At 40.9% G+C, this 14,032-nt stretch overlaps 1 protein-coding gene across 1 annotated transcript in view; it reads right to left on the reverse strand.

The window, feature by feature from the left end:
- The window catches only part of LOC124149874, an 89,535-nt gene that overhangs the window by 9,830 nt on the left and 65,673 nt on the right, over positions 1 to 14,032 (reverse strand). The window contains exons 24-26 of the mRNA XM_046521705.2: positions 12,271 to 12,510; positions 10,666 to 10,825; positions 6,782 to 6,897 (exon numbers count right to left, since the gene is read on the reverse strand). Of these exons, the coding sequence (XP_046377661.2) occupies positions 6,782 to 6,897; positions 10,666 to 10,825; positions 12,271 to 12,510 (516 nt within the window). The remainder of the gene's footprint in view (positions 1 to 6,781; positions 6,898 to 10,665; positions 10,826 to 12,270; positions 12,511 to 14,032) is intronic.

Below are 14,032 nucleotides of genomic sequence, written 5' to 3' on the forward strand. Positions count from 1 at the left end.
GCCACCTTCCTCACCACCTTCGTCCTCTACTTCTTCTCAGCAGGCTCAGGCACCACTAGAACTTTCGGCAGATAAAATAGGACTTTGGTTTAAAAGAGAAAAAATAAATTACAACAATATTAAAAAAGCCATCAAAAGGATACCAGATAATCTTCCCTAACCGAGAATCTTACAACGCAGCAAATAAAATAACTCAAATATTCCACGTCACGGTAATCAAACAAACACCTAATTGGCAACAATATACACGAGGCGTAATTAGGGTTAACCCAAGGGAAACAAATGAGGACTTACAATTATACTCTCTAGAAGCTAACATAAACCAAGACCAAAACCCTCAACCCCTAATCACCAGCACGCGTAGAATAACCTCAACTAGAAACGGAAAAACGGTCCCAACCTCCATTGTCATAATCAACTTAAAAAGACCGCTAAATTCCCTGAAGCCCCCAAACACATATCCTTCGGAGCCCACACCAACTTAGAAGTCAAACCCTATATAAAGCAGGTTAAGCAATGTACAAAGTGCCTCAAATACAACCACACTGCCTCCCAATGCACATACCGTAAAACTAAATGTAAAAAATGCACACAAACAGCCTGCCCAGGCACATGCACACCCTGGTGCATCCACTGCAAATCCACCCAACACACTTCACTTTCAAACCAATGCCCATACAGACACACACTCACCCAGCAGGCCAACAAACACATAAACATAGACACGGCTAAAATCCAAACACGAAAATTTGCTACACCTGCATCTAAACCACTCCTCCCTACAGGGGGCACGGGTGGCCCAGTCGTCTAAGGCGCCGCGATTCGCTGTGCAGGGTTGCGTCCCTTGGGCACGCCAGAAATCTATGATTGTGGGTTCGAATCCCGGTTCTCCTCGATTATGTTTCTAGGTTTGTCAGCACCATACCCGTGCTCGTGGGTTTCACCGAAGTGGTAAACGTCTCAGACCTGCATCACTTCGGGCTTTCCTCCCACATTAAGCTGACACGCCGCAATATAACTGTAATACTGTTAAAAGCGGCGTTAAACCCAACTCACTCACTCACTCACTCACTCCTCCCTACACCACACCCAAACACCGTCCCACAAACAAACACCACATCCATAACCGACAGCTCTGTCTGGGCCCCCTACCGAGAAACCGCACCCACCTCACACACACAGGCAGCCACTCAACCAACCACGAACCCTCCCACATCTCACATAGCCAAAACATCAACCCCCGCATGCAAAACAAACCTCAAAATGACCACCACAACACGACCCTCATCCAAGCACCCTACAGCCCATATGGTAACAACACTCTCCCACAAGCAAGCACAACAACAAAACACAAACACTAAGAAATCATCAGCTACACCCATCCCACAAACACCTTCACAATCCTCCACATCACATGCCTCCCCCATGGAAACTCAATCAGCTAAACCTAATCTAACCGATGACGAAGATTTCTCCATTACTGAGGAAACAATAGACACTACTCCAACTAAAACAAACCAAACTCCCCAACCAGCCAACACCCAAAACCTAAATAACCTCACCTTACTCCTAGCATACATGCATAGTCAAAACTCACCAAAAGCTAGCATGAAATCCTTCCACAAAGTAGCTTTCAATCTAAAATTAACCGATCTTCCCTTCTTCCTCTTTAACCTCCATCTAAAAGAACTCACCGAATAAAATAAAAAATAAAAAATAAATCACCAATCACCCGAACCCAATATTCGAAGGACTAAATATTTTTCAGTGGAACGCCAACGGACTCACCTCCCACGGCCATGAACTAAAAACTAAATTTAAACTAAATAAAGGCCCTCACATTGCTTGTATACAGGAAACCAAATTCTCAAAAAAATCCAAATTCACACTATCTAACTACAACTCAGTTAGAACTGACAGAGCTAAACCGAAAACAAGAAGAGCCGCAGGAGGACTAATCATATTTATCAGGGAAGAAATAAATTACGAAGAAATAAAAATAGACACGCCAAACCTAGAAGCCAACGGCATTAAAATCACATTAAATAACCGAAACATAAACATCATAAATATTTACCACTGGGCGGAACAAAAAGTCCAACCTGAGGATCTAAACAAACTACTCCAAATAAGCGATAAATCTACTATATTCCTAGGAGACTTTAACGCTCACCATCCTACATGGAGCATAGATGATAAAATAGATAATCATGGCAAATTAATCTCCGAATGGATAGAAACAAACGACCTAGTACTCCTTAATAGCAACCAACCCACGAGGTACGATAAGATAAACCAAAAAATGTCGGCTATCGACCTAACCATATGCACCGCAGATCTAGCCCAAAGTACTCAATGGGAAGTGCACGACGTCCCGCTAGGTAGTGACCACTTCCCCATAAACATAACCATAGGAAATACAAACGTACCAATCCAAACAGAAAACCAAGAACCAAAATTCCATTATAATAAAGCTAACTGGGACCAATTCCAAGATATCTGCAACGAAGCTAACTTAAACGAAATAGAAAATAATGATCCAGAAACCTATTGTAAAAACAGACTATATAATACACGCAGCCAAAACCTCCATCTCCTTCAAAACATCTAAGACAGGCAAACCGACGGTACCATGGTGGAATGAGGAAATAGAACAGACTAGACGAAAACATAAATAAGCCTTCAATAAAGCAAAACGCGACTACAAATATTTAAACATAGCCCGCGAACTAAACCACCAGGTTCAAAAACTAGTCCAAATAGCCAAAAGTAGAGACTGGAAAAAATTCTGCGAAGGTATAAATAACCGTACAGATGCCAGAATGGTCTGGCGCAAAATCCACGCCATCAGAGGCTTAAAACGACATAAAAAAAACCCTAACATTGACAACTCAACCAACCCCGCCCAAAAAGCAAATAATCTCGCCAACCACTTTTCGGCCGTTAGCAGTAACACCAACTTCAGTCAAAAATTCCAAGATAAACTTAAAACAGAAAACAAACCCACAAAAGAACCAAACAATAACAATCTAGAAATAAATCAACCCTACACAATGGAGGAGCTCCTCTACGTAATCCAAAACAGGAAAAAGGGCACAGCCCCAGGATTAGACCTAACTTCTTACCAAATAATTAAAAAACTCCCCCTAAAACTACTCCAGGCACTACTCAAACTATACAATCTCATCTACCTAAACGGACAGGTTCCTACTCCCTGGAAACAGGCCCTAGTCATACCAATCCCTAACCTAATAAACCAGCTAATCAAGCTAACTCATATAGGCCAATATCCCTAACTTCAAACGTATGTAAAGTAATGGAATCAATGGCTAAAAATAGATTACAACATTACTTAACCCAAAATAACATCATAAACCCAGATCAAAGCGGTTTCACTCCTGACCGCTCAACCCTAGATAACCTCGCCCGACTAGAACAAGATATTAAGACAGGACAACTAAATAAACAATATACCACAGGCATCTTCTTAGACTTCTCTAAAGCTTTCGACATGGTATGGCACGATGGGCTTATACAAAAACTTAAAAAAATAGGACTCAAAGGTCAGATAATAAACTACATCCAGGACTTCCTAAACAATCGTAAAATAACCGTGGGTATAGACCAAACTCTATCGGACCAATGTCCCCTAGAAAATGGTACTCCACAGGGCAGTATCCTCAGCCCCACCCTCTTCAATATAATGATAAACGATCTATTCGAGGGCCTATCCCCTAAAGTAAACACATCAAAATTCGCGGATGATGGAGCCATCTGGATCCGCACTAAAAGCATGAACATGGTCCCAAATACTCCAAAAATCTCTTAATAAAATACAACAATGGGCTGACAAATGGGGCTTCTCCCTTAACTCAGAAAAAACAACAGGAATAGTATTCAAACATAAAAACATGAAACCCGCCTCCCCAATCCTCCAGCTAAACAATCAAACAATCAAATTTAAAAAACAAACCAAATTCTTAGGACTTATTTTCGATGAACATCTCACCTGGGATGCTCACATCCAAAACCTAACAACTAAATGCAGTAAAGACCTAAACACCTAAGATGCCTAACTGGCTCTAACTGGGGAGCATCCAAAGATGCCCTCCTCTCTCTCTACATATCACTAATTAGATCAAAACTAGACTACGGCTGCGCCATATACAACACCCTAAACAACTCTCTATCTAATATCTAAAAAAACTTGACTCAATACAATATCAGGCTCTCAAACTAATTACACGCACCCAACATGGCACCTCCTACACCTCACTTCAGGCCTTAACAGGAGAAATGCCACTAAGTCTATGCAGGGAACAGCTAAGCTTAAATTTCTGGGCCGCGTCCCAATCAAACCCTCTCATCCAAAACTTAATAAACCAAAACATCAGCCCCAAAAACCAAGCTCTAGCGCGTAAACACCCCTTACTTACCCCAATATCCCAAAGAATAACAAACTACCTGAATTAAACACCAAATTAAAAATCGTAAACAAAACTGCAAACAATCAAATATCTTCACCCCTAAACTTAAAATACCCAAACTAGACACAGCACTAGCTAGCCAAATAAATAAACAAACCGACCCAAACATAGCTAAAACTACCACACTAGCATACATACACGAAAATTGGCCAAATTGGTGTCACATTTACACGGACGGATCCTCAGATCCGACCTCCAAACACACAGGTTTCGGAGTCCATACCACACAACCAACTAAAACCACACAATCCTTCCGACTCCCAAACAACCAATCAATATTCACAGCAGAACTAATGGGCATGGCCTCAGCCCTCCATAATCAAGAATCCAAAAAACACAAAAAAATCCTAATACTTACCGACTCCCTAAGTGGACTGCAAGCCCTCCAAAACAAAAATACCAAAAACCGACCTAAATTAATACTTAAAAGCTCCAACGACCTAACTAAGGCAGGCAAAAAAAATAACCTTCTTGTGGATACCCGCCCACGTAGGAATATACGGTAATGAAAACGCCGATAAAGCAGCTAAACTATCCCTCAAAATCCCAGAAATAAGCTGAAACTTACCCATCTCAAAATCAGAAATTAAAAGTGTAAACAAGCAAAAATCACAAAAAATGGCATAACCTATATCTAAACTCAAATAGCCAAATCAAAAAAGTGCTCAGCAAACCACTAGCCAAACCAAAAATTCTCCATCCATCCAAAAAAATCACAGAGTAATCACTAAACTCCAGGACACACCAACCTAAATAACCACCTAAAAAAAATTAAAAAAACACACTACAGGTAACTGCCCACACGGCAAACAACCAGAAACCCCAGAACACGCACTCATCCACTGCACACACTATCTAACACATCGAACCGCATTACAAACCACCCTCAATCTAAACAAGCCTCTAACTCTAGAAGCAATACTAAACCCACAAAATAAACTAGTAAACTTCAAGGCCTTAGGCGTATTCTTAATAAAAACGGAACTAATAAAACGCATCTAAAAACACAATAACCTACCAAATCAAAATCACATAAACAAACAAACATCCACCATACCCAGCTCCCTTAGTTCTCCTCCCCAATCCCATCAGCATCTATTCCAAATCTCAAAATTCCCAAATTCTATATAAGCAACCCCTAAAGCCCCCTCTTGGGTTGCACAGACCACCTTCGCCCCTTTCGGAAACACATTAAATGGCCTGGCCAGGCCCGTGTGCGAAATACGCATCAGTCGGAAAGCGCACGTTAAATCTCCAAAGTAAGTAAGTAAGTAAGTAAGTAAGAGAGTTCGTTACGTACGTAAACTTTATATGACAATAAAACAGTTAACAATTAAACAGTTCGTTGTATCCGTTTGTTCGCTCTAACCGTGTTCGTTATATCCCTGTTCTACTGTCTACTGTATGTCGCTTCACAGGAAGTTTTCAAATTAGTTTAATTCTAAGGTTTCACGCAAGTAATATTTTCATTGCAGTCTGTCATTAATTGGCTAGATTTGTCAATACACATGCCTCTGAAATATTGCGCAGATGAAAAATTAGTGTCTTTGGGTATTTCATAATTGATACTGAACACGTCTCCATGCCCCATCCTTTGGTGACATTGTAGACTAAACAACGCACATACTCATGTGTTAGAAGGTCTACATTTCCTGATATAATGCAAATGACATTAAACATTAGTGATATGATAATATGTTTTCTTTAACTGATATTCCATACATATGGTATCATGCAAATCAACCTTCGAGAGATATGACAATCAGTATTTGGGAGAAAGGTGCAGATAATCGACGTGAAAAATGTGAGAATATCCGGGAAATACCAAACTTAACCTCCTGTTCGTGACATGGACTTGTTCAACATTATACAACAAATGTTATATTTGGGATAACACTTTCTCATTAAAGTACAGATTCTCGTACTTTTGGGGTTCCGTCCAGGATTCGAATCCACATTGGCATTGTGTGTCAATTGTTCAACATTGCCTAGGTCGGTCTGTATTCTGGGAGTCATCATTATTTAAATACTGGTGTATAGTTTTAAAGCTTGTACATTTTATTAATATCCTTAAAGAGGCTGTAGATAATACTGATATCTCATATAAGAAATACACTACTCTTGGTTGTTGTTAATCGTACAAAAAAACCTGCAGGGAGGAATAAACCATTCAGGGCTCCACGGCCCCATGGCCCCACATGGTTTATTCTCCCTGCAGTGTTGTTTGATAAACAATGACCACAGGTCATTTATTTATTCAATATGCATGATGCAGATCCTTTATAGAAACATACCTTGCTTGTGAAGGGTAGGGTTCCATACAGCATGAGTGTCGTTTACAACAGCGGAGGCTATTTCACTTCCATACTGCAGGGACATTATCCTGTCATTCTCCACCCAGTACAGACCACTAGAAAATAACAAATGCCAGTTAGTTCTAAAACTGCATAAACTATGTCACAGTCAAAAATACATAGGAATACATCCACTTGTGATCGCGTGAGATTGCACCAGTTTGCAGGGATTGCAACTTTTGCTTTTGATATATCAGTTCATAGTGAAATCACATGGAAACGTTACCTATGCTATACAAGGGCTGGCAAAAAGTTCTAAGACTAACAAACAAAACCAACGATTGTTAAAGTGTTTTTAATCTTATTTTTCAACATAATCTCCCTGTTTTTCAATACACTTCTCATATTGATAGGGAAGCTTTTCAATTCCAGTCAGGACGCAGTTTTCTGAAGCCACCCTGAAATACCCATTCACTTGCTTTGAGGTCATCGTTGTTATCATAGCGCTTTCTACAAGGCGTTCTTTCCGTTTAGGAAACAGATGGAAATCAATTCGTGTAAGGTTTGGCGAGTGGGGGGGGGTGGGGGGGGGGTGGGAGGAAGCTCTTCGAATTCGCATTGTCGCACAGCAGCCTTTGCAAGTCGAGAGAGGTGAGAAGAGGCATTGTCATGAAGTAGTAGAACTCCAACAGTCAGCATTCCTCAACGCTTTGCTTTGATAACATTTCTAAAGGCGATGAAGCAAATCAGCATAGTAGGCACCGGTAAACGTCTGTTTGGTTTTCTAAGTAATCAACAAGCATCACACGCTTCGCATCGCAGAATACAGTGGCCATAACTTTCTTCACTGATCTTGGAGAGTTGAATTGCTTTGGTGCCAGAGAAGTGGAATGGAGCCATTCTATGTATTGATGTTTTGACTGGGGATCATAGTGGTAGACCCATGTTTCATCACCCGTTACTTATCTCTTCTCGGAATATGACGAAATCCTCATCAAGTAGCTCTTAAATTTCTCTGGCAATGTCAGTTCTTTTTTCCTTAAGATCAGAATTTACAAACTTTGGCACCCAACGAGTAGATATCTTATTCATCTGTAAATGTTCATGAATAATAGTTTCAATGGACCCATGGCTTAGACCTGTGTCTTCCTCAAGTTCAGCAATGGTAACACGTCTATAGGACAGTATAAGTTTTTTCTATCTCCTTGACTGAATCTTCATTGATGGAAGTTGAGGGGCGTCCAGATCTAGGGTCATCACCAAGGCTTGTTCTCCCAGCCTTAAACATAGCCGCCCAATGTGTAACAATGGAATAGCTATGGCACTTATCCCCATACACTTGTGGTCATTTCTTGGGGAGAACATTTCTCTAAAGTAAAAAACTTGATGACTGCTCGGTACACTTTCTTTTCCATTTCTGTGTCCATTTGGATCCCTATCATGTTTAACTGGCTGTTACTAATGTACAAACGTTGACAACAGACTAAATACACTTGCATGAACTACTCAAACAATGTACTACATTGACTAGTTCACTTTGTTATGGCCCATAATTGAACGTTAGTAAGGCTTAGAATTGTTTTACCAGCCCTCGTATGCTGTCACAGACATGGAATGTTTTATCTGAATTTCTGCACAATCATTTCCTGACACTAGCCAAAGGCTACTTCACCACATGGTCGGAATATAACTAGAAAAAATAATGCAAAAGCCTAACAAATCCTTCACTGCCATTTCCTCAAGGCCTTAGAAATTAGAACAAACCATCATGCAGTTCCAGTTTGATATAACAACCTTTGGTTTTGTTCTGAGTAAACACATAACTTGAAATCTGAAAGTCCCATGCCAATCGCTACTGATGTGGACACTGTTTTTCAGGACTAGTTCGCATTAAGTGACCTCAACCTTTTGTGTCAACTAACTGGCTGTCAGGAAAATTGGGGGTCAGGACGGAGGAATATGTTGGAGGTCTGGTCTGTATGTAGTAGAACAGTGGTATCCCTAGCAGAATAAGGTGAAGAACCCCCAACCACAAACCAATCTATATAAGCCATGATATTCATTGCATGCTTGTTAAAGCCATCTATCCTTCTGATCTTCATCATTGGAATAGACACATAGAGGTCTGGAGCTCGTAACAACTTGTAAAATTCCTCATCGATGGTAGGTGGTTAAGTTGTCCACTTCAGCGGAGGTACATATGGAGGCAACTTCTCGTCAGAACGCAACTTGGCCAATCCCTGGCTGAACCATAGCTGGGCCAAGGAAGTGAAAGATGTTTATGAAAGGAAGATGCCAGCCCATGGCAACCAGCGTTGCAACCTCATCTTGCACGGTAGGCTGCAGGCGTGGTATAAGATGATATAGCTTCTCGATTAGATCTTTAAATGAGTGACCTGGCTCGTAATCCACCACTGGAGGTGAAGGCCATGAGTCAACCACCGCCAATTCAGAAGTATTGTCACCATCTGGCCGATCTGGATTGTAGACAACGAAGTTGCTTGCCATTTCAGCATCCTGGTTGTGAAACGGTAGACTGATCTGATCTGACCGCTACCATCTGTTTTCTGTTAAATAATGAATGCTCTGTACAGTATGTGCAATTAAGAGGGCATAGCCGTCTGGTATCCTCGGCATTCTGGGTCACTGGGTGAATGGAAGATGGATCCGAATCCGACATTAACTCCACGTCGGCCACTTTGACTTCCTCCGTGCGGCTGGGTGAACTGTTCCATCGAACGTTATATTGCCCATGGTGGTGGAGAGAGGGTAGGCTCGATCCGTTTGTCTGTCTGTCGTGGTCTGCATTGATATTTCGTGGTTCTTTTGTCGATCATCGCCTGAATAGTGTGTTGTTGTTGGTTGATAAGTTGTGTCAACAGGCTCATGGCCCCCATCTGGGATGGACTCTACAGGAGTCTTTGGAGTGTAGACTGACAAGGTAGGGGTCTCACTCACTGGCCTCTTAGCAGCTTTCCCCCGTTTGGACCTCTTCCAGGATTCCATGAGTTTAAGGAAGACCTCTGACGGAAGAGGGAAACACTGCTGACAACAATCCTCACCCATACAGACTGTAGTATGACATGTCCAGCAAGATGAGTTGGGTCACCCAATGTCATCAATTGACCACATACCCAAGTATGGGTAGAGGACGCCATCTTGTCTCTCAAACATGATCACTACCTTAACCATTCCTGAGAAACAGATGTACTACAACTATACTGATATAATAAAAGGTTAGCTTATAACTACTACATAATGTGAAATTAATTTAGATTTAGAACAGTGCGAAAAACAAAACAAAATAAATTGTGCTTGGGGCATACTAAGCGTATATAATATGTGTTGTCTATATGGAAAAGAAGTGATATTTCTGCCTTGAGCATGAGATGTAGAAGGGTCTAGCGCCTTCTCTATGTACAATAGCCAAGTGGATGAAGATAGTACAGATGCGCATAGATGATTTAGATCATTTCTGGAGTCATTTTCATAGGTTAGACTTTGCGGGTCAGACAGTTTTAAGAACTGAGGGAGTGGGTAAGCCATGGACTTGAATGCTGGCAAGATAGACATCTAATGCTGTGACATTTACTCTAGGGTCTGACATAGTAAGATAGAAGACTCAAGGAACAAACACCACTTCACAAGACAAGTAACTGTCAACACAGGAGTTACCAAGGAAACATGTGTATAACAAGGTTGGTAACATTCTTGTGCAAACTGCCATGTGGCAGTGCTACACAGCAAAATATTATCTGGTCTTTGATCAAGACATACGTACCGGAATTTCCCATAGGGAAATGATGCAACATAAGTTATGAGGTTGTATGTCCACAATAATTCTCAATAGAGAGATTTGAAGTTGATAAAGAAATGAAACTCACAAGTCTTGGTTCACTTGAAGTCCTCGTGGTTTGGTCAGGTTAGATAGCAGGACCAGTTCAGCACCAGATGTGGTGTGAAGGGTAGAGAGTATACCCGACGAAGTTGTGTAGAACAAGAGGTCAGAGGCAATGTCTATGTCTAGGCCTGTCAGCACGATCCCTGGTGGACATACATGTAGAACAGGGTTATTGACATTGATGCTATACTTGGACACAACATAGTACACAGCTTCCAGGACGGGCTCCAAATAACAACACCTCTCAACTACGACAAGTACTATTTTCAAAGATGCGACCAATTAGGCATAACATGAATAAATGTACCAACATGTTCCTGTTCCTGTTCATGTTCATGTTATAGATAGAGCCAGTGCCAGTACCTTATTGGGAGAACTTTGCCTCACGACAGTATGTTTTATCTCCCCAAAAAGTACTGGCACAAGTTCTCTGTCATAGAGCAAAGGCAAATACCCGAGCTCCATGAGTGAGTGAGTTTTTGACAGTATTCCAGTTATACCACGGCGTGTCAGCTTAATGTGGGAGGTAAGCCCGAAGTGATGCAGGTCTCCGATGTTGACTACCTCGGTGAAACCCCCGAACACGGGTATGGTGCTGACAAACCTAGAAACATCATCGGGATGTACCGGCATTCGAACACACAATCATAGGTTTCGGGCGTACCCAAGGGACGCAACTCTCCACAGCGAATCGCGGCGCCTTAGACGACTCGGCCAACCGTGCACCATATTATGCATAAAACCACAATTGTCATACAGAATGTGTAAGGAGAGAGGTTCAGATAGTCATCGAGTTGCCTCCAACTGAAAAGTGAATAAGTATTGTTTGAAACACATGGGAATGCTATATACGGAAAGTCATTGGGAAGAATCTCAAAGAGTTTTCTTTAGCTATTGAAACACATCTGTGATTTTTCAAGGTATGCTGGCCTGAGGCATACATTTCACTGATCATTACGTCCTTAGAAACCACAAAAACAACATTAAGGCACAATTATTTTGATTTACCTCACGAAACATCGCTCCTTGACATCCTTCCATGTAATGTTTTTGTGCATGATTTAATGTCATAGTGTGATCTAATCTGAACATGGTTTAATCTTTCATTGTCACTTGATTAGGATGTTTCAAGCCCCTTTCTCCCCGCAGGTTTTTTCATATTGCTTAAAAATGCAACATGGCCCTCTTGAATTATTTATTAGTAAACATATAATTAGAATATTTTGACAGTGTGTAAACAATTTCTCAATTAACGTTTTAAGGTGGGTGCGGGTTTGTCTCTACACTTGTGGAATTAAGTTATTCATCCTGCATTGAGCTTTTGAGATACTCCCTATTGTTACATTCCAGAATTTCCTTTTGGGACCATATAAGACGATAAGAACAAAAGGTTACTGGCAACAAGAAAACAAGGCTGATACCGTTAATTAATAACTAGACAACAATAATTAGCTACCAGAGAACTAGTGACCCCTCATTAAAGAACCATTTAGAAAGACAACTAGAAACAAGGTATATAACAACTTTTGAAATGACAACAAGAAGCCAACTAGAAACTGCTTTTTCTCAGAAACCCTTGTTGATATACCTTCGGGGAATTTGAAGAGCAATTCCTGTCCAACGCCATCCACCTTGACTCTCCCGATTGTGGTTGGGATCTGTGTGGTGAAGTAAACGAACTGATCCCTCTGATTGTACACGAGAAGATCAACAGTTCCAAAGTACCTCTCCACACTCACTGTACCTATTGTCATGCTGTGAAGGTTAAGGATTCCAAACTCGGAGTCACCCACACCAAACAGCAGTTTTAACTCTGACGTGTTTGTGTCTGAAATGGAGATAAATATAAATATGGCATGCTTGATTCAGGTAGGTCCTTCAGTAGCAATAACAGCTTATTGAGAGTAGGAATTGAAATAAAAATATCAAGTGTCAAAAAAGATGCTCTATGAAGTTGCAGGGAGACTTGTGTAAGTATTAGTAAAACATCTTCTTTACTGATGTTGCCGACCCGTGAAGATCCAGGTTAGAATAGGTCTTCAGCAACCCATACTTGCCCTAACAGGGTACTATGCTTGTCGTAAGATGCGACCAATGGGATCGGGTGGTCAGACTCGCTGACTTGGTTCATGCATGTCATCGTATCCCAATAGCGTGGATCGATGCTTATGATATCACTCACTGTATTGTCTGGTCCAGATTTAATTACTTACAGATCGCTGTCATATAGAGGAAATATTGCTCAGTGCAGCATGAACAAACAAACTTATGCTGCCTTACAGCGCTGTTGAAAAATTCCAGTAAGAAAGAATTAACCAGCCAGATTACACTTCAGTGAATAAAAGTGGCCAAAACATTTCCAAAATCATAAGGAAACTCTGTTAAAAGCCGAGTCCATTGTACGATTCCGACCATAGGATAAGCATGTGCTTATGGATCACTATCAAATTGTGATTATACCAGTTGTTCATGAAAAGGTGAGTGTATCCTGCCCCTCCGGTGACATCCATCAAAACTCATGCAAAGGCAAGTCAATTATGGTAGTACATTGCATCGGACATCTTTGGCACTGAGGCGTCAAAATTGGAAATGTCCTCCACATGTTTCCATAAAACTGTTTGAAAGTTCTACTGAGGCCTTGAATGTTGTAGCCCTGATCGAGCAAGTTGTTTAGCAAGAGTCGGATGATACTCTTTTTACATCTTCGAAGAAAGAACGTGCTCAGTTGTACCTAAAAAGTTAGTAGTGACCGATTGAGTACAGTTTTACGCTGCTTTAACAAATATTTTAGCAATATCACGGCGGGGGACACCAGAAATAGGCTTCACACATTGTACCCATGTCAGGAAGGAAACACGGGGCTTCGGCATGACAAGCGAAGGCTTTAACCACTAGGCTACCACACCTCCTCTAAAATGTTAGTAAAGAAAGAGGTAAATCATAGATCTTTCAAAAACATTCAATTCTGTCAATAGAGAATAGCTCTGGTATGTATTTCAAATAGCGATATTACAACTAAGATGGATGAAGGATTGAAATCTGTATATCAAAATGTCAACGCTTGTTGTGCATATCCAAAATGGTAAATAATGATGTCTTTGACTGTCCCCTAGCTTGTTTTCTTTGTTCATCTTTGTTTCCAGTTTTCATAAATTAATTAGTCAATGAAATATCTTAAACATGTTCTCAAATGGCAGATCAGATTCATGCACGTGAATCACTTGCATACATGTCATACTATCAAATATTCCCTCATTCGCTACTGCACTCTGAATGTTGTAATTAAAACAAACGCGAAATCATAATGATAGCTGTATCACTTGCATACATGCCATACTATCAAATATTCC

Source organism: Haliotis rufescens, unplaced genomic scaffold (genome assembly GCF_023055435.1).
Source record: "Haliotis rufescens isolate VD_foot unplaced genomic scaffold, xgHalRufe1.0.p SCAF_4, whole genome shotgun sequence".
In the NCBI taxonomy this organism is placed as follows: Eukaryota; Metazoa; Mollusca; class Gastropoda; order Lepetellida; family Haliotidae; genus Haliotis; species Haliotis rufescens.